Source organism: Dipodomys ordii, unplaced genomic scaffold, assembly GCF_000151885.1.
Source record: "Dipodomys ordii isolate 6190 unplaced genomic scaffold, Dord_2.0 Scaffold15, whole genome shotgun sequence".
Taxonomy (NCBI): domain Eukaryota; kingdom Metazoa; phylum Chordata; class Mammalia; order Rodentia; family Heteromyidae; genus Dipodomys; species Dipodomys ordii.
In genome coordinates this window covers 10,952,163-10,972,086 of record NW_012267231.1, presented here as the reverse complement: position 1 = coordinate 10,972,086, position 19,924 = coordinate 10,952,163, and the positions used below count along the sequence as shown (strand labels likewise).

The 19,924-nt window shown below is 46.3% G+C and overlaps 1 protein-coding gene across 1 annotated transcript in view; it reads left to right on the top strand.

Annotated features, from left to right (window-relative positions):
• The window catches only part of Atp10a (ATPase, class V, type 10A), a 69,706-nt gene that overhangs the window by 10,356 nt on the left and 39,426 nt on the right, over nt 1-19,924 (top strand). The window contains 2 exon segments of the mRNA XM_013011905.1: nt 15,264-15,349; nt 19,046-19,152. Of these exon segments, the coding sequence (XP_012867359.1) occupies nt 15,264-15,349; nt 19,046-19,152 (193 nt within the window).

Genomic DNA, 19,924 nt, shown 5'->3' with positions numbered 1-19,924 from the left:
GAAATGAGGGTCACAATTCCAAGCCTGCGGCTGCAGGGAAGTCTATGAGACTCTTCTCTCCAACTCAATCACCAGAAAGTCAGATTGTGGAGCCGCTGGGGCTCAAGTGGTAAGAGCTGTAGCCTTGAGTGAGAAAGTTCAGGAACAACAGCGCCCAGGAGCTCAAAGCCCCAGGAACTGGAACAACCACAAAAATAGGCCGTTCCAGGAAGTGAGTCCCTGCATTTGCAGGGATGACATCACGTTGTAGCCTGGTGACGTCACGAGGAACGCACTTGTTTTCTGCCTCTTCCTTGAGCTCTTCCTGCAGAGGGCTCTCCCAAAGCCTTTTACCCAGAATCCACTGGGCTCCACTGGGGCGACTTCAGCTGTTTTCTATATTACGGCTCTTCAAGCTGTGCGCTGGTGGTATTCTGAGAAAAGCGTTAGGGTGGTTTGGGTATGAGCATCCCTGCCGGTACAGTGCCCCACCACGGGTTTGCCCTCCATGGCTGTCACAAGCACAGGCCCCTTGACTTAGTTCCAGAAGTCCAGGCTGAGCTATGTACCCTGTACTGTCAGGAGTTTCTGGGCCTGACGTCAGCCCACGTGTAAGTGGGTCCCTTTCTGACAAGCCTTTGGATTATTGCGCTCTGTCATGGAGCAGTTGTGGTGGTGGGAGGGAAGATAGGGAAAAAAACAAAGGAGGAGGCAACAATTCTCTTTCTACATTGCCACCACAAACCACCGTTTCCTAACTTCTCCTTTGAGAGGCCTTCTGCTGGACCTATGTTTGTGGCGCTGTCTCCAAACGTAATATAAATCACAGCAGACGCAGGAATTAGGAGTGAGCTAGGTCTGGTGGGGGCTCACCTATCATCCTAGAAGGCAGAAATATGAAGTCAGTTCTGAGCAATGTAGAAAGAACACACACGCACACACACACACACACAGACAATTTGGCTAGATGGAGAGATCTTATTCTAGATCCAAAGAACCCCATGAACAAGTTGGCTAGTCCTCTTCTTCTCAGGGGTCCCGTGATTGATTGACTTCCTCCGCTTGGTAACAAATGTGGGTCCCCTAGCTAGAACACACAGACTTATCTCTGCACTGCTGGCCATCTGGGGAGTAATTCAGCCTCACTTGGGCTTCTCTGGGCCAGCCTCAGTCTCCCAGAACCTGAAGCTTTTGCCTCTTGTCTCAGCAACAAGTGGATCGACTGAGTGAATTGCTCCTGGCAGTTGAAGGGGTACGGGTCTCCATTCTCCTGATGTCACAAGGAGTTAGGAAGTGGCGGTTGTAGGATGGATGGGCTGTGGAACTTCCTGTGCAAAGCTGGAGGGAACTCTCTGTGGGGTCCATTCTCAAGAATAGCTTCCTTAAAGCCAGGCACCGGTGGCTCATACCTGTAACCCTAACTACTCCGGAGGCTGAGATCTGAGGATTGTGGTTAGAAGCCGGCCCTAGGGCAAGCTACGTCAGTGAGACTCCTAGGTCTAATTAACCAGCCAAGAGCGAGAAGTAGAGGTTTGGCTCAAGCGATCAGAGTGCCAGCCTTAAGCAGAAATAAGACAAGTGAGATTGTGAGGCCCTGAGTTCAAGTCCCAGTACTGGAATGCACATGCGTATGTGCACACATGTGCACGCACGTCACACACACACACACATACACACACAACTTCCTTATTCATATCTTCTGATCTTCAGCTTCTGACTTCAACCGTATCTAAAAACATCCCCGCCCACTTACTCCCCAATACAATAACCAGCACTTGGCAGTTCAGCGGCCCTTTGTATAAACAAGTCCTTTGTGGGTGGGATGTTTAAAATCCCAGGATGGCTGCCAACCAAGACACCCTCCTGATAGAGCCCTCCACAAAGATTTGAGGCTACACAGATAGTGATGGCACACTGAAATAATTCTGTCTTTAAAAGTTAGCATCTTAGCAATATCAGACTCACATTATTGCTTGCTTGCTTGCTTCCTTCCTTCCTTCCTTCCTTCCCCTCCCTCTCTTTTTCTTTCTTTCTATCAATGTCTAAAACCATGCTTTCTGGTACGTGAATTCTTAGTTTATACATTATTATTCTGAAATTTGTGAACCACCACCTCCTGTAAAATAAAGGCAGTAAATCTCCAACAACTAAAAAAAGCCCCAAAAACAAAAATCAAGCTTATGATGGCATCATTATAATATCACGATCATTTGAGTGATTCTGTTAGTTAAGTGAGGTCTTGTAAAATACACTTTGCTACTCTCAGAAGATCTGGGCAGTGATTTGTGTCAAATCAAAGAAATACTTTATCTGCATGATTAATGGGCCACAGAACATGGTGGGTTCTAAGACTACTTCGACCTTAGGCAGGGTGGGAAGGAAGTTGAATCTCGTTATAAATGATAGTGAATTTTGGCATTAATGAACCAACTAGGTATGGCCTTCAGAGGCCAATCAGGACAGAAACGGTATAGGATTTAGTCAGGGCAAGGGAAAGGAAAGGCTGGTGGGTGGGAAGATGAGTGTGTTGTGTGTGTGTGTGAGAGAGAGAGAGAGAAAGAGAGGGGGGAAGGGAGAGAGAGGGGGGATGAGATATGCTGGGGATAGAATCAAAGGCCTCCCTTGAGACCTTTTTTTTTTTTTTTTAAAGAAAACAAACCAGGAGAAAGGAGTAGATGAATGAAGAGGAGAAATGGGTGGAGAGTAAGTCAAAAATTCAATGTAGCCAGGTGCTGGTGGCTCACACTTGTAATCCTAGCTACTCGGGAGGCTGAGATCTGAGAATCCCGGTTCAAAGCCAGCCAGGGCAGGAAAGTACGTGAGACTCTTATCTCTAATAAACCACTAGAAAACCAGAAGTGGCGCTATGGCTCAAGTGGTAGAGTGCTGGCATTGAGCTGATGAGCTCAGGGACAGCCCCCAGGCCCAGAGTTCAAGCTCCATGACCGACAAAAATAAAGTCAGCAATACTAGATGCTGCCTTGGTCCCAGCTGGGAGCATCTTTTCCCCTCTGTTACTCACACCACTCTGTCGTGAATGAGCATGTCAGGTAGAAGTTGAAGGGGTACGGGAGGGCTTGGCCTAGGCCAGAAAGCAGAAGCAGAGCTGGGCGACCTCTGGTGGGCATTGAAGAGGAGGAGGGTGGGGCTTCCCAGTAGAACCTAATCCCAGATGCCCCATTCTGGTTGGGAAAGAGCTATCTATCGAGGTGACATCTGTGTTAGTTGAGTGACTGAGTAAAGTATGTTCCCTTGGTTTGCCTTTTGGGGGGACCTGGTTGGATTCTTGTTTTTGTTTTTGGGTTGGTTATAGGGCTTGAACTCAGGACCTGGGTGTTGTCTCTGTACCCTTTAGCTCCAGGCAAGCATGCTACCACTTGAGTCACAGCACCACTTCCAGTTTTTTCTGGTGCTGAGGAATCGAACCCAGGGCCTCAGGCATGCAAGGCAAACACTCTATCACTGAGCCACCTTCCCAGCCCCCCTGGTTGGATTCTTACACACACCCCAGGCTGCACATCCAGCACTGCTTGGAGCAGCCATTGCAGGCTTGTCGGAAGAACTCTCACCCAGGCATATGTGGATGCGTGTGCTCACATGTGTGTGCATGTGGGTGCCTCATCAGGGCGAACAAAACATGAAACAGTTATGGGGGGGCAGTTAAGAAGCATGAGGTGGAAAAGGATTTACCTAGTATCCAGATCTGCTCAATTCTAGCCAAGTGACCTGGCTTCCTGCGTGGACATCACAGGAAGTTTCTAGTACTGGGGTAGGTTGAGGAAAAGCAGCTTTATTCGTTAAGGAGTGACCACACAGAATTCAGAGAACACACTGTCTCTTTCTGCCTCTCTCTTTGTCTCTCTTTTTCTGTCTACTTTCAGTGTCTCTTTTTCTCTTTCTGTACTGTTAGCATCTGTCTGTCTCTTCCTGTCTGTGTGTCTGTTTTTGTCTGTCTTTCTCTTGGTCTCTCTGTCCCTGTGTGTATCTGATCTCCCTCCTTTTAGTGTCTTTGTCTCTCAGTGTCTTTCTTCCTCTTTTTCTGTGTTTATCTCTGTCTCTTTTTACACATGTACACACACAGACACACACACACCAACAACAGCAACCACCACCACCACTGTGTGCTTAGCATCATCTGATGCTCTGGGTTTCATCCCAGAGCAGAGTAAGCTAAACCAGAGCGTCTCATTGGACTCTTTAGAAGTCTTTAGGTGAAAAGGAAACCAAAGTGCTTTTTCACCTGAAATGACTTTTCAGCCATCCTACCTGCCATTGGCTGAAGCCCCAGCGCTTTCGTGTACGTGGTTAAGAAAATCAACTTCAAAGGCGTGCAGATCGAGATTTGTTTTGGACGGAACTTCAAATAGTTGGTTTGGCCATCCGGCCTTTATCAAGTGTTTCAGAGCGTTGATTATCAGGCAGGAAGTCCTTTGAGGGCAGATTTGGGGGTGACGCCCCCACACCATCAAGGCCCCAATGGGCCTGCGCCCTTCGCAGGAATTTGTTATGTTGTGTTACTAGAGTCAAAGGAGAGGAAAGTTCTTTTGATGCATGCATAGGTCGTCCGAAGCCGAGGTCAGCCTGCTGGGTCTCCAAGTGGCCAGGATAGAAGGCTCTGGGAGGTGATGGCTGCCTTCTGAGAGGAAACCCTGCCTTTTCTGGGTATTCAGGAGACACTAACCCTGCCCCCCCCCACTCCACAGAAGACACAACCCAGGGAACTGGAATGGGAGCAGCAGCTCACTCACCTGTGTTAGTCAGCTTTCCATGAATATAACAGGTAACGAGGGTCACAAGCTTAGGAGATGGAAAGGTTTATTAGGTTTCCAAGTTTTGGAGTCCAAGGTTGGGCCTGTTGACTGTGGCCCATCATGGCGTGGATGTGAGGCTGAGTCAAAATCACTCACCTTGTGAACCGGAAGCAAAAGAGAAAAGAGGGAGGGGCTGTAGTCCCACAGTTCCCCCCCCCAATGACTTAACTTTCTCCCCTTAGGCCCAACCTCTTATAAAGATTCCATCACTTCCCAACTGAGCCATGATGGAGACAAGGCCTTTGCTTTGTGGACTTAACCTTGGAGGGGAGGTTTAAGGTCCAAATTGTGGCACCTGTTGGTGCTCCCTGCCCCAGGTAACGGAGCTAAACTTCATTCAGTGATGTGCCTGGCCCTCTTCTGAACGTTCATATCCATTACTCCATTGAAGTCTCCTGATCGCCGTGACCTAGATGCTGTGATTCTCACGTCACAGAGGAGCTTATATCAACCAGTGGAGTGACGTGGGCTGGTTTGAGGCAGACAGTGGGCTCCATATCTGATGGGCAGGCCCACTCACAACTTCCCTTTATAGAGCACTCACACTCCGCTTCTGGATTTTGAGATAAAGAGTCTCACAGATTTGCCTGCCCGGGCTGGCTTTGAACCTCGATCCTCCGATCTCAGCCTCCTGAGTAGCTAAGGTTGACAGGCATGAGTCGCTGGCACCTGGAAGAATGGGACTCTCTGAAATCCTTGGTTCCTGAAGATAATATTAGGGGGATCTGTCTTCTCTGTCTTCACAACCTTGTAGGGCTGGCACTCTGGTGCACACCTCCAGCCTTTTGCAGATTATTTTTTTTAGATAAGGTCTCACTTTTTATGTCTGGGCTATCCTGGAACCATAATTCTCCTGTCTATACCTCCTGTGTGACTGGGATTACAGATGTGCACCACTATGTCCGGCTTATTGGTTGAGATGGCAGTCTTTTAGCCTAGGCTAGCCTTAAACTTCTCAATCGCTGGGATTGTCCAAGTAGCTGGGATTTCAGGCATGAGCCACCACACCTGGCTCTTGTTTCTGGTTGTAGTCTGGAGTACTCTGTACAAGAGGGTCTAAATCCTGAGAGGTCCAGTGGCCTTCCTGCTCCTCCTCCTCTTCCTCCTCCTCTTCCTCCTCCTCCACTTCTCCTTTTCACCTTCTCTTCCCTCTCCTTTATTTCCCTTTCCCCTCTTCTTCCTCCTCCTTCTTCCTTTCTTTTTCTTCTTCTTTCTCCTCCTCCTCTTCCTTCTTTTTTCTCCTCCTCCCCCTTCCTCCCTCTTTCTCTCTTCCTTTCTTCTATTCCTCATCTTCCATTTTTCCTCCTCTTTGCCTCCTCCCTCTCCCTTCCCCTCCCTCTCCCTCTTCTTCTCCCTCCCTCTCCCCCTCCCTCCTCTATCTTCTCCTTCCTTCATTTCTTTTTCTTCCTTTCTTTTTCTTCTCATCTTCTTCCCCTCCTTCTCCTTCTTCTTTCTCCTCCTCCTCCTCTGCCTTTCTCCCCCTTTCCCTCTTCCCTCCCTCTCCTCCCCCTCATCTTTCTTCTTCCCCTCCTATGTTCCCTCCCTCTACCTTTCCTCCTCCTCGTCCTCCTCCTCTTCCTCTTCCTCCTCCTCCTTTTTCTTTTAAACATTCAGAGAAGGGCCCTAAAGAGGAGTCCCCAAGTGGTTATTTGTAAATCATATCACAAATCCAGCCCTGGGGCTCCAGAGCCAGTTCCCATAGCTCTCTGCTTCCCGCCCACTGGTCTTTGTCCATTTACCCAGGTCTCTTTTCAGAGAGAGAGAGAACTGCACCCAGGACCCGGCCTGGCCACAGCTGTACCCTGCTGCAGCCCTGCTCCGTTCCCTGGGCAGTGTGGTCCGTGTGGATGCACGGGTGTGTCGCATTCCTGCAGTCTCTGTCCGCACAGTCAGCCCAACTCGGCAGCTCCGGCTGCCAGACTGCTGTGCCAAATTGCATCTCTGACCTTGGCATTCTCTGGCTCACAAGCTACCCAAAGAGATGAAGCAGCACTTCGGGCCCCGGGGTGAAGGGGAAGGATGCCACCAGCCCAGCACAGGCAGACGTGATTTGGTCACTGTCCACAGATCCGACTGCAGTGCGCTGTGCAGCCAGACGGCCTTAGCTAACCTAAGTGCCGATGCTAAGAAACCAGGCAAATGACGAATGAGCATGCGCACTTGTCTGTGCACAGCAGTGTATACACACACAGTGTATATGGGCCCCACGGATATAGGGACCACTTAATTTTTATGGGTGCTGGTCCTGGGGCTTGAACTCGGGACCTAGGTGCTGTCCCTAGGCTTTTTAATTTTTTTTCTAAAGGCTAACACTCTACCACTTGAGCCACAGCTCCACTTCTTTTTTTGGTGGCTAATTAGAGACAACAGTCTCAGAGATCTTTTCCTACCCAGGCTGGCTTTTGAACTGAGATCCTCAGCTCTCAGTCTCTTGGGTAGCTAGGATTACAGGAGGTGTGAACCCCCTGTACTGGGCTGAGAGTCTCCCCTGCCCCCTCAGGCTGGACTCCTGATCTTCCTGTGTAGCTGAGATGATAGATCTGTGCCACCACACCCAGCCATGGGTTGAGATAGGGTCCCTTGAACCGTGACCTTCCTGATGGTCTGCCTTTTGAGTAGCTAGGATGGCAGGTGTGAGCCGCCGGCACCTTGATCCACAGGTGTGATTTTAATTTTAAGGCTGCTTTATTTATATCGCTTACGAATGGATCCAAGTGGGAGGAGCTTATAGCTGATTGATTTTAAATTCAACGAAGGAGTTCGTTGCGTCCCAGCCTTTATTTCCTCCAAGCTTATGTTAGCTGGGGGTGCTCTATCATCAGTGCCTTGCTGTGTGCCACGCACCACAGCCCGTGTTCTACCCAACCTCCCCAAATAAAGATGAAGGACCGACACATGGAGCAGCAGTGATTAACCAGGGCGTGCCTCAGGTTGACTGCCTTCATCTGGTGTCTGGGGATAAAGGCTTTGTTTCAACACAGCTCTGACTTGGGGATCCAGGGTTCTCCTGGGTATTGTGGACATTCCCAGCCTCCAGACCCAGGAGCCCTAATACATTTTTGTTCCTTAGATAAACTACTCACTTGTCCGTTTGTTGTTTGGTCAGTAGAAGATAGGCTAAGCCAGCTCCCAGTATGCAAGACTGTGCTTCGTTGCTCTGGGTAGTGAGTGGCTGTGTGGGTATCCAGGGACCAGATGTTCTGCAGATGTTCTGATGGGCGGGAGATGGGGCAGAGGGGCGTGGGAGCCAGGCAAACTGAGCTGTGGAAGTTGGGACAGTTCAGAAGGAGGAGAGCGAGGGAGTGAGGTCTTCCATGCTGGGCAGGACATGAGGAGAATTTCTGCCAGGAGAGGAAGAAGGGTAAGGCGATGGTGACTGGATCCTGGCCCTCTCCTGTCTTCTAGAATGAGTCAGATTCACCAAAACAAGCAAGCAAGCAGATGTGAAATTAATGAGCTGCAATTAAAAGGACACCCGATCTGCTAAAAATAACCAATTTTTGAGAATTCTGCGGGCCAAGCCACTCAGACTTTGTGGAAGCAAAGGCCTGGCGCTTGGCAGGTTAATTATGCTCCGCAGTGAGCCGCATGCAGGTGGAGAAGCCATTGTATTCTTAAAATAATAAATATCCCCTTTCTGGGAGACAAAAGAGCTCAGATCGGATCACAGGGTAGTTCCTGAAGAACAGGCAGTTCATTCGTGTTCGGTGGTTCTGTTAAAACCTCTCTTACAAAATACAAAGCAAAGGAAAGTTAAGGTGTCGTGAAAACAAAGAGACCACGGTTAGTCATAGCTTGAAAATTCAGCTTGCCTCATTTTGGGGAGGAAGGGAGATGGGGGCTGGTACTGAGACTTGATCTCAGTCCCTAGTACCCTGTTTTGGCTTTCTTGTTTACGATGATGTTCTACCATGTGGAATCATTACCTTTAATCCTACTTTTTGGTTGCCAGTTGGAGATGTAATCTCGTGGGTTTTTGTGTCCAAGCTGGCTTCAAACCATGATCCTCCTCCTGAATAACTAGGATTACAGGCATGAGTTACCAACACACCTGGCTTTACCATTCTTCTTTCTGTTTTCTTCTCTTCTTACTCTTCCTCCTCCCTTCTTCTTTCTTCTTTTTTTTCTTTTTGTGCCTATTCTGGAACTTGAACTCAGGGCCCTGTGCACTGTCTCTGAGTTTTTGTGCTCAAAGCTAGCCCCCTACCAGCTCCACCATTAGAGCCACTGCCCAACCTCCAGCTTTTATGGTAGTTAATTGGAAATGAGTGTCTTGCAGACTTTGCTGCCCAGGCTGGTTTTGAACCATGATCCTCAGTTCTTAGCTTCCTAAATAGCTAGGATTACAAGCATGAGCCACCAATGCCCAGCCTTTCATTTTTTAACCAACTTTCTTTTTGAGATGTGGTTGGTACACAGTAAAGGGCACATAATTAAAGTGTCCAGTTTTATGAGCCTTAATATACACCCAGTTAAACTATCACCACAATCAAATGGATGAGTTCATCTGTCCCCCCCTAAAAAGTCTGTAATCTATCTCTCCAGCCCCTTCCTGAATCCCCCCCCCAAAAAAAAACCCATTGATCTTCTTTTAGTCATTCTAGATTATTTTGGACTTCCTAGAGATTTGTGTAAATAGAATCATATGGTATGTAAATTTTTGTTCTGTCTTCTTTCTCCTCAGTACAAATATTTTCAGATTCATCTAAGTTGTATATATAAACACTTGCCTATTTCTTTTTTATTGCTAGTACTCTTTGCTTGTTTAGCTGTGCCTCAGCTATATATCTTGTCAATAAATTAATCTGTTGAGATGTATGGTTTTGTGGGCCCAAGGGGTTTCATTTCAGTTAGACAAAGGAAATAGCCAAAGACTCGGATCCTATAGTATGTGTTTAACTTTCTAAGAAGTTGCCAGATTTATAGCTAACGGTTTCAAGTTTTCCAAAGTGGTTGCACCCTTTTATTTTTTTACTTCCACCAGCAGTGAGGGAGTTCTGTTCTCCTTCTGCTCAGTAAGGCCCCCCTGCATAGTGGCGGGTAAAATAGATGCATAACATAACATTTTGCTAGCTTGTCATTTCAAATGTACACTTTAGTGTACATTTCCCACTGCACACAATATTGTATAATGATCATTATCATTTTCTTCCTCCAAACTTAGTATCTTCTCAAACAGAAAACTCTGGAAACAGCAGTAATTTTCCATTTCACCATTCTCTAGTCTCTCGTAACTTCTTTCAGTCTCTATTTATTTATTCTAGGTATTTCATGTAAAGAGTAGGAGACAATACTATTAACATTTTTCCTATTTCACTTAGCACAGTGTGTTCAAGGTGTTGCCGTGATGTAGCATGTCAGACCTCTGTCCCTTTTTGTACTGAAGAATATTCCATTACAGGAGGCTACTGCATTTTATTTATCAGTTGATGGACATTAGGGTGGTTCGTACCTTTTTGGTTATTGTGAAATTGATGTACAGGCTTCGTGTGTGTGTGTGTGTGTGTGTGTGTGTGTGTGTGTGTGTGTGTGTGTGTGTGTGTGTGTGTGTGTGCGCAAATACTGCTTGAACTCAAAGCCTGAGTCACTTCCAGTTTTCTGGTGGTTAACTGGAGATAAGAGTCTCATGGACTTTTCTGCTTGGGCTGGCTTTGAACTGTGGTCCTCAGTCAGCCTCCTGAATAGCTAGGATTATAGGCATGAGCCACCAGCCAGCCCCTGGTTGACAAGTCTCTTGTTTTAAAAATCCAATTACTGAGCTAGTCTGGTTGTGATTTAAATTCACATGTCTGCTGCAGTTCTGTTCTGCAGCTGAGCGTAAGAAGTTCTTGAGCCAAGCTCCTCATTGTATACCCGAATTTTCTCTGTCATACTGTAGCCTAATTTTCTTCTAAAACTCACAAGATGGCCATTTTCAGCTTGAGGCCCTCCCTCCTCACACTCTCTTTTCATGATTAGACACCTCTCAAGCTCCAGTTTCTCTCCACTGCTCCAGGGACAGAGCTCTTTTCTATCAATCCTGTGTGTCCATTGATCTGTAAGATATGGTGTGTGTGGGGGGGGTGTAACATCCTATAGACCATCTTGGCTGGCCCTGCTGCTCCCCCCTGTCATGGCAGAAGAGGCTCCGGGTGGCCTGGGGCTGTGGAGCAGATAGACTGGTCCGTCCCCCAGCTATGCCGAGTAGCCCAGCCTCACCCCTGCAGACATGCTTCATGCAGCAGAATCATGTTGGGCTAAGTCCAGATTCTTTGGAGTGGGCCATTGTGAAGAGCGGAGCGCTCAATACTTGTGTCCAATGCACAGCCAGTCTTGATGCCTTCATACCTATTTGATCAAAGAAAATAGAGGGGGGGGGGAGAGGAGTCTGTTAACTGCCCCACCACGCTCATGCAGCACGAATTGTTTTGGCCCAAGAGGAAAAAAGAAAGATGTTTGATTGGGGGGGGGCGGGAATTCAGGCTCAAACTCAACCCTCTGAGCCTTTGGATTTGGGCACCTTGTAAATGAAAGCTTGGAGGCTTTTTTTTTTTTTAAGCTGTGAAGTAACCAAGAGATAGAGGAACAAAGGATGCAAAGGCAACAAGAGAGGTCAGATTTCAAGAGAGAAAAGCTGGCTTTCTGCTCTCAAACAAAGCCAAGACCACTTGATCTCTAATACTTGGGTTTATGACAAGAAAATTTGCAGTTCCAGGGTAGAAGTGGGGGATAAAGTAGAATGTCAGACACCCCTCGGTGCGTTTATCCAAGAACTGGCAGAGATATTGAAGTGGCCGGAAGCCACTGTGGGGCGGACATGATGGAGTCACTCTTGAGGATGGACTATGAAGATCCTGAAATCAGCATCCCTGTTGCCATGGAGACAGTGAGCATCTGGAAGGGACCTATCACACACACACACACACACACACACACACACACACACACACACACACACAGATCCTGTCAGGAGTTGGGCTGTCTGCTTCATCCATCCACTGCGCTGTCAGCCTGCTTATGCACAACTATGTGTAGACTTACCAAGGGCAACTAGAGGATTGCTATTGTTGATTAAATTGTAATTTCAGGGGCACTGAAATCACTAGGAATGCTGAACCTAGGAAGCTGATTGGAAGAACAGTGACTTTGGTGTTTCTTCATCTGCTTGATACATTCTGCTCCCATCAAAACAATATGGGTGGTTTCGTTAGGACATTTGCTTATTGAACACACAGGATGGAGTAGTCAATGCCAGGGATCAGACAGGGTATCTCTTTGTTTCTTCCAGCTTATGAATTGGAGATGTGGATGTGGTATATGAGTATAAATAAGTTCTCACATTTACTTACTCCTTTGGTATAGACCAACTTTTTTTTTGGCCAGTCCTGGGGCTTGAACTCAGGGTATAGGCGCTGTCCTTGGGCTTGTTCACTCAAGGCTAGTGCTCTATCACTTTGAACTCAGCTCTGTTTCTGGTTTTCTGGTGGTTCGTTGGAGATGAGAGTCTCATGGTCTTCCCTGCGGGGCTGGCTTCAAACTACAATCCTTAGATCTCAGCCTCTTCAAAACCTAGGATTATAAGCTTGAGCCACCGGCACCTGGCTTAGACCAATTTTGAAGTGAAAACTAAACCATAGATGTGTTTTCTCATAGTACCAGAGGCAGAAGTCCAAGTTGAAAGCAGCAGCATCTTCTCCCTGGGTCTCATAGCCAAGCCCCTGGATGTCTCTGTGTCCGGTTCTCTGCTCATAAGACACCAATTCTTTTTTTTTTTGGATCCAGTCGTGGGGCCTGAACTCTGGGCCTGTGCGCTGTCCCTCTCGCTCTACCACTTGAGCCACAGCGCCACTTCCGGCTTTTTTTTTTTCATTTTGCTTATGTGGTGCTGAGGAATCGAACCCAGGGCCTCATGCATGCAAGGCAAGCGCTCTTACCACTGAGCCACCTTCCCAGCCCCATAAGACACCAATTCTGTTGAGATAGCACTCACTCTATTCCCATATTGCTTCTATAAACGACCTGTCTCTGAATATGGACCTCTTTTGAGGTACTAGGTTAGGACTTGAATATTTGATTTGGATGGGGACCTATTTAGCTCATAGTAGTTTCTAGAAATCCTCCTTCTCTCCCCCTCCAGTTGCAAAGGAAAGCAGGCATCCATGCCCTGGGCATACACAGATCTCAATGTATATGATTATGACAATATTACTCTGCAGTTCTGAATTCCCAGAGACAGACTGCCCAACTGTTTCTGAACCATGTACAGTACATTTTTTTCTTAAGAGAGAAAGAATAATAAACAGAGACAGAATATTTTAAGTCCTGTTTTTTCTCATCTGCCAAGAATAATTGTGGTGTTCTCCGGAGTCCACTGGCTTCCCAGCCATCTTGTACCCTGTATCTATCTTCTGGCTTCAAGAAAATTCACAAAGCTTTAAATAAACAAGGGGCTCTGATACACAGCCTTGCTCTGTAAATAGACAGTCCTTTCAGCCCAAGGAGGAGGGTGCAGAAACTTCCAGAAGAACCTTTTGAAAGTAGCATTCTTGGGGGCTGGGAAGGTGGCTCAGTGGTAGAGTGCTTGCCTTGCATGCATGAGACCCTGGGTTCAATCCCTCAGCACCACATAAGCAAAAAGAAAAAAGCCGGAAGTGGTGCTGTGGCTCAAGTGGTAGAACACTAGCCTTGAGCTGAATAGCTGAGGGACAGCGCCCAGGCCCAGAGTTCAGGCCCCACAACCGGACCTCCCCCCTCAACCCTCCAAATAAAAAGCAAGTAGCATTCTTTGGGACAGGGCTATCGTTCAGTGGTAGAACATTTGCTTAGCATTCATGAGACCCTGGATTTGATCTCAGGTGCTACAAAATAAGCTTGAAAAGAATAGCATTTTAATCTCAATTATTGTCTCTAGTTAAACCCTTTCATTATACTTGATGCCTTGGGAACTAGGAGAGATTTGAGAACATATCTTGGCAGCTTTGTTTTTGTGTAGGTTGTGGTGGTGGAATAGGAATTTTAAAACTTCAATGTATATCCTCCAAAATGAAGAAAAGTAAGGGGACGGGGTAGATTGGAACTGGAGAAATAGATGAGAATGTGGAAAGGGGTGATAGGGATCAGGACACATTTCATTCATAAACTGCTTTGTTGAATGCCACCTCCTTTGTATAAGTACTTCAAGACATTTTTTTTGGTGCCAGTTCTGGGGTTTGAACTCAGGGCCTGGGCACTGTCCCTAAGCCACAGCACCACTTCTGGCTTTTTCTGTTGATGTGGTACTAAGGAATCGAACCCAGGGTTGCAAGCATGTGAGGCAAGCTCTCTACCACTAAGCTATATTCCCAGCCCTAAAGACAAATTTTGAAACTTAAAAAAAAAAAGAATTTCCTAGAATGGTGTTAACAGTGTTTATGAACTTTCATGATCTAGCCCTTACTTTTTTTCCCCTATGATGTATATGTGTGAAAAAGTTCACTTTTTTTGACCGTCATGGGCCTTGAACTCAGGACCTGGAAGCTGTACCTTCAGCTCAAGGCTAGTGCTGTACTATTTGAACCACAGCACCACTTCTGGTTTTCTGGTGGTTTATTGGAGATAAGACTCTCACACACTTTCCTGCCCGGTCTGGCTTTGAACTGTGATCCTCAGATCTCAGCCTTTTGAGTAGTAAGGATTATAGGCATGGAACATTGTTGCTCAGCTCGGTTTAGTGTTTGACCATTGAAAAAGTTAGAATGCCAGTCTGTGGGCTGATTGAAAGGAAATACTTTAGCCAAGCACTGGCGGCTCACGCCTGTAACCCTAGCTACTCAGGAAGCTGAGATCTGAAGATTGAGGTTCGAAGCCAGCCTGGGCAGGAAAGGCTATGAGACCCTTATCTCCAATTAATCACAGAAAAAGCCAGAAGTTCAGCTATGGCTCTAGTGGTAGAGTGCTAGCCTTGAGCAAAGGAGCTCAGGGAGAGCACCCAGGCCCTGAGTTCAAGCCCCATGATGGACCAAAAAAAAAAATCCTTTAATTATACTCAGTTATGAATACTAAACCCGCAGTGTGTTTCTTACATTTCCTTCCTTTCTTTGTCCTTAGCCTTCCCTCAGATCTGATTTCTTTATAAGGAGCAAAGCATCTATCAAAGACAAAACTACATTAATTTTCACTTTGAAGGTGCATCATGATCATTTTTTGTATCTTTACTGAGGCTCCAACTCAGGGCCTGGCACTGTCATTTAATTTTTGTTGTCTTTGCTGAAGGCTGGCATTCAGCCACTTGACTCACAGCTCTCCTTGGGGCCTTTTGATGGTTCACTGGAGATAAGAGTCTCATAGACTTTCCTGCCTGGGCTGGCTTCAAACTGCGATCCTCACATCTCAGCCCTCCTGAGTAGCTAGGATGATGGGCATGAGCCACCAGCACCTGGCATTACAAGTCTCTATTCGAACAGAATAGCTGGAGCCCAGATTTGTTTCTCTAATGTACACATCCCATTATTCTAGGTCTCCGAATTCAATCCCTTGACCTTCACCAGTGTCATCGAGTGCGAGAAACCGAACAATGACCTAACTCGGTTCCGAGGTTGCATGTGAGTACTCTGCCTCATTCTGAAGAAAACACACACTTTATAAGATGGGCCTTTTGAATATTCTTGGACATTGGGGGGGGGGTGAGCTGCTTGGACAGCTGAGCAATCTCAATTACTAAGGTTGACTGTTTAGTAAAAATCCATAATCAGCAGCCAGGCACTCATGCTGGCTTATGCCTGCCATCCTAGCTACTCAGGAAGATCTAAGGATCATGGTTCGAAGCCAGCCCGGGCAGAACAGTCCCTGAGACTCTTACCTCCAATAAATTACTCTGAATTAGCCAGAAGTAGCACTGTGGTTCAAGTGATAGAGTGCTTGCCTTGAGCGCAAAGTGGCTCCGGGACAGGGCCCGGGCCTTGAATTCAAGCCCCAGGACTGACCAAACAAAAAGAAAGTATCCAATCAGCAGATGACCTTAAGAGACCCACAAGGACAGATAGGGATTAGCAGCAGCTGAGTTATCACCATTAGGCTACTGGAGGGACACATCAGGACACAGTTTGCCATTGTTCCTTTACAATAGAAAGCAGAGAATGAACTCTGTCACTTCTTGCACTCATCATTCTATTCCTCCAATATCCTTCTCAACATTTCCATTGGATGGACTCAACCCAAAACCAAGGTCATGCGGCCCAAAGCCAAGGTCATGGCAATGTTCAGCATTCACTAGATGCAGAAAGACACCTCAGTGATGCACAATAGACTACAACACAAGGATCTCTAACTATAGGTCCTGGGTGCTTAGCTCAGAGAATATTCCTGAAGGCTGGCAAACTTTACTTCACCCTTGTGAGGGTGGAGATTCCCCCCAGTCTGGGGTAAAACTGGTGTGACCGTGGCTTGTAGCTGGCTGGTACAGAAAGTTCTCCAGAAAGAGTTTACATAGGTGCTACCCAGTAGACTGAGCCCCGCCCCCCCATACCAAGCCAGAGGAATCAAGGGGCCAAGAATACTTATAGAACTTAACAAAGAAGAAAGGTCTATAATTTCATTGGTTTTACCTTCATGATATTGAGTCATGTCATCATGGAGCCTTAACTCTGAGCCTTAACTGTCCTTCAGCCCTTCAGCTCAAGGATAGCACTCTACCACTTGAGCCACAGTGCCACTTCTGGCTTTTTCTGCTTATGTGGGGCAGAGGAATCAAACCCAGGACCTCGTGCAGGCAAGGCAAGCACTCTACCACTGAGCCACCTTCCCAGCCCCGAGTCATGTCTTGCATAAGCCGGGACCTTTTCCACTATTGGCTTCAGACTATCATGCTCAGAAATCCAAGGTAGCTTTTGAGCGGCTGAAGGCTGGATCCCTACTCCAAGCAGCCTTCCTTCTACTACTGATTTTGGGAAGGGCTGCTCATATAGACGTACAGCCCCATTCCCCGTACTTGCTGCCAGTCCTTGAGACTGTGGTCCATCTAAGGGGTTGTCCATGAGCTTGGTGTAATGAGTTTTTACCTGATATAGTTGGATGAGAAAAATCACAGTACAGGGATGGGGGTATGGCTCAGTGGTAGAGTGCTTGCCTAGCACTGATGAGGCCCTGGCTTAGATTCCAAGCATAGCAATACACGAATACACACTCACACAGAAATAGACAGAACTGTACCAGATGCATTGGTTTTCAGGACCACTTACTGATACCAAACCCTATAAATACTCAAATTCCTTATGTAAAATGGTGTGGCATTTCCACACGGTCTCTGCATACCCTTCTGTAATACTTTAAATGGTCTGTAGATAACTTACGATACCTAATGCAGTGTAAATGCTATGTAAATATTTGTCACGCTCTCTTGCTTAGGGAATAAGACCAAGAAAAAAATATAATGTACATATTCAGTACAGGTGAATTTTTTTTCTCCATGTATCTTACAGCACAGGGCTGGCTGTAGCTACTTAAAAAAATATTGTGCCATATCAAAGACAGCTTAATCTGAAATGTTGGTCTTATTTCGTTGCTCCTGCTAAGGATGAGTGGAAATGAGATGATTTGTGGGTTTTTTGTTGTTGTTGTTGTGGTTGAAGGGTTTTTTTGTTTGTTTGTTTTTTGTCGGTTGTGGGGCTTGAACTCTGGGCCTGGGCACTGTCCCTCAGCCCTTAAGCTCAAGGCTAGTGCTCGACCACTTTGAGCCACAGCGCCACTTGCAGTTTTCTAGGGGTTTATTGGAGATAGAGTTTCACAGACTCCTCCTGGGGCTGGCTTTGAACCGTGATCCTCAGATCTCAGCCTCCTGAGGAGCTAGGATTATAGGTGTGAGCCACCAGCGGCCGGCTGGTTGTGTTATTTTTACTTTACTGCTGCAGAGAGATTTCTACTGAGAGAAATGTGACCATCATGTCCTCTTACTTGAAAATGTGGAGCAGGACTTGGTGTCTAGCCATGTTTCTGACAGGCTGCTCTTTGATGCTTCACCTGGCAGTGAGGCTTTTCAGTCGTGAATCACTTTTTCAGGTCAAGCCTTACACTGTCTGGGAATTAATTGCCAGTGTCGACCATCCACACAATGCTGGCTGAGCCATCTCCCGCAGTTCCCTTTGCATTTGCTCTGCAGAAGACTGGCATTCTAGCCTCAATTTTATGATCAGCTTCTCCCCTATGCCGGAAAATAGGGTGATTTCTGTGGTCAGTGAGCAGGAGGCTAGGACCCGGCAGGAGGGAAATTCTTCAAAGGTCTCTGGTGAGCTTTCAAGAATAAGAATGACTGAGGGAGGAAGCATTTGGATGATGGGTTTGTGGGCAGGCAGGCACACACAATCTGTCCATTCAGAGTTATGAAAAGAAGGCTTTTTGGAAGGTTCTTCTGTGGTAAGCACTGTTTGGGGAAGGTTAGGCCAGGCTCCTGCTGTGCTTCTGGAAGCTTCCAAGGCCTCTCCCTCTGTATGACCTGTGCAACTCAGACTGAGTCTCTCCTAATGTGTTCCTAGCACTGGGCTCTTGTGGCCAAGTGCATGAATGTGAGAATTTCTGGCTTCATTGCAGACTAACTTGTATCTATTTTTTTTGTTTTTCTTTTCTTTTTTTTTTTTGTGCTTGACCTAGAGCTTGAACTCAGGGTCTGGATGCTGTCCCTGAGCTTCTTTTTTGCTCAAGGCTAGTGCTCTACCACTTGAGCCACAGCGCCCCTTCAGGCTTCAAACTTTCTGGTGCTTCATTGGAGTTCACAGAGTTCACAGTCTCCTTCACTTTCCTGCCCACACTGGCTTTTTGGAGTGCGATCCTCAGATCTCAGCATCGTGCGTAGCTAGGAGTATAGGCCTGAGTCATTTTTATATTTTTACTATCGTTTTTATGATCGGTTTTTATGGCCTTTTTATTATTTTTTATTTCACCTTTAAATCCATTTTCAGTATCCCTAAGTAGTTGTACAAAGGGATTCCAATTCCACACTGCAGTTTGTGAGTGCAGTGCATTTGATCGGTGCCAGGGCCCTTCTCGCCTCCCCGCTCTGTGGGCACGTCCAGGGTCGGGCCTCGGTAACGGGATTGGTTCCTGGAAGGAGGAGGAGGCCTTGTCCCGGGCGCTGGCGGCTCAGGCCTGGAACCCTCACCGCTCTGCTGGCGGCGGCGAGGTAGTGACTGCGCGGCCGCGTGGCGCCGCGGGCGTGGCCGCGTCAGCGTGCGTGGCCGCGTGACGTCACGCGCACGGCCACGTGGCGCCGCGGTGGGTCACGTCGTGCGTGCCCCGTTCCTCCCCAGCATTCACGAGAACGGGAAGAAGGCCGGGCTGCATAAGGAGAACCTGTTGCTCCGAGGCTGCACCATCCGGAACACGGAGGCCGTGGCTGGCATCGTGGTCTACGCAGGTGGGTGCGGCGCCCGGGCCTCGTGTGCGCGTGATCACGTAAAGCTCACAGGATAGAAGTACATGTGATAGAGTGTATAATGTATAACGCATTGCACATGGTACAACAACATACTACTATATCATGTATAACAACATACTATTATATCATGTACAACAACATACTATTATATCATGTATAACAACATACTATTATATCATGTATAACAACATACTATTATATCATGTATAACATACTATTATATCATGTATAACATACTATTATATCATGTATAATGTATAATACAATACATTATAACAGACTATATCATGTATAACAACATACTATTATATCATATATAACAACATACTATTATATCATGTATAACATATCATGTATAATAACATACTATTATATGATATAGCATAACGTACTATTATATCATGTATAATATATAATACATTATAACATACTATTATATCATATATAACATACTATTATATCATGTATAATAGCATACTATTATATCATATATAATAACATACTATTTTATCATGTGTAACATACTATTATATCATGTATAATAACACTATTATATCATATATAATAACATACTATTATATCATGTATAACAACATACTATTATATGATATATCATAACATACTATTATATCATGTATAACATACTATTATATCATGTATGATAGCATACTATTATATCATGTATAACATACTATTATGTATGATAACATACTATTATATCATGTATAACATACTATTATATCATAATGTA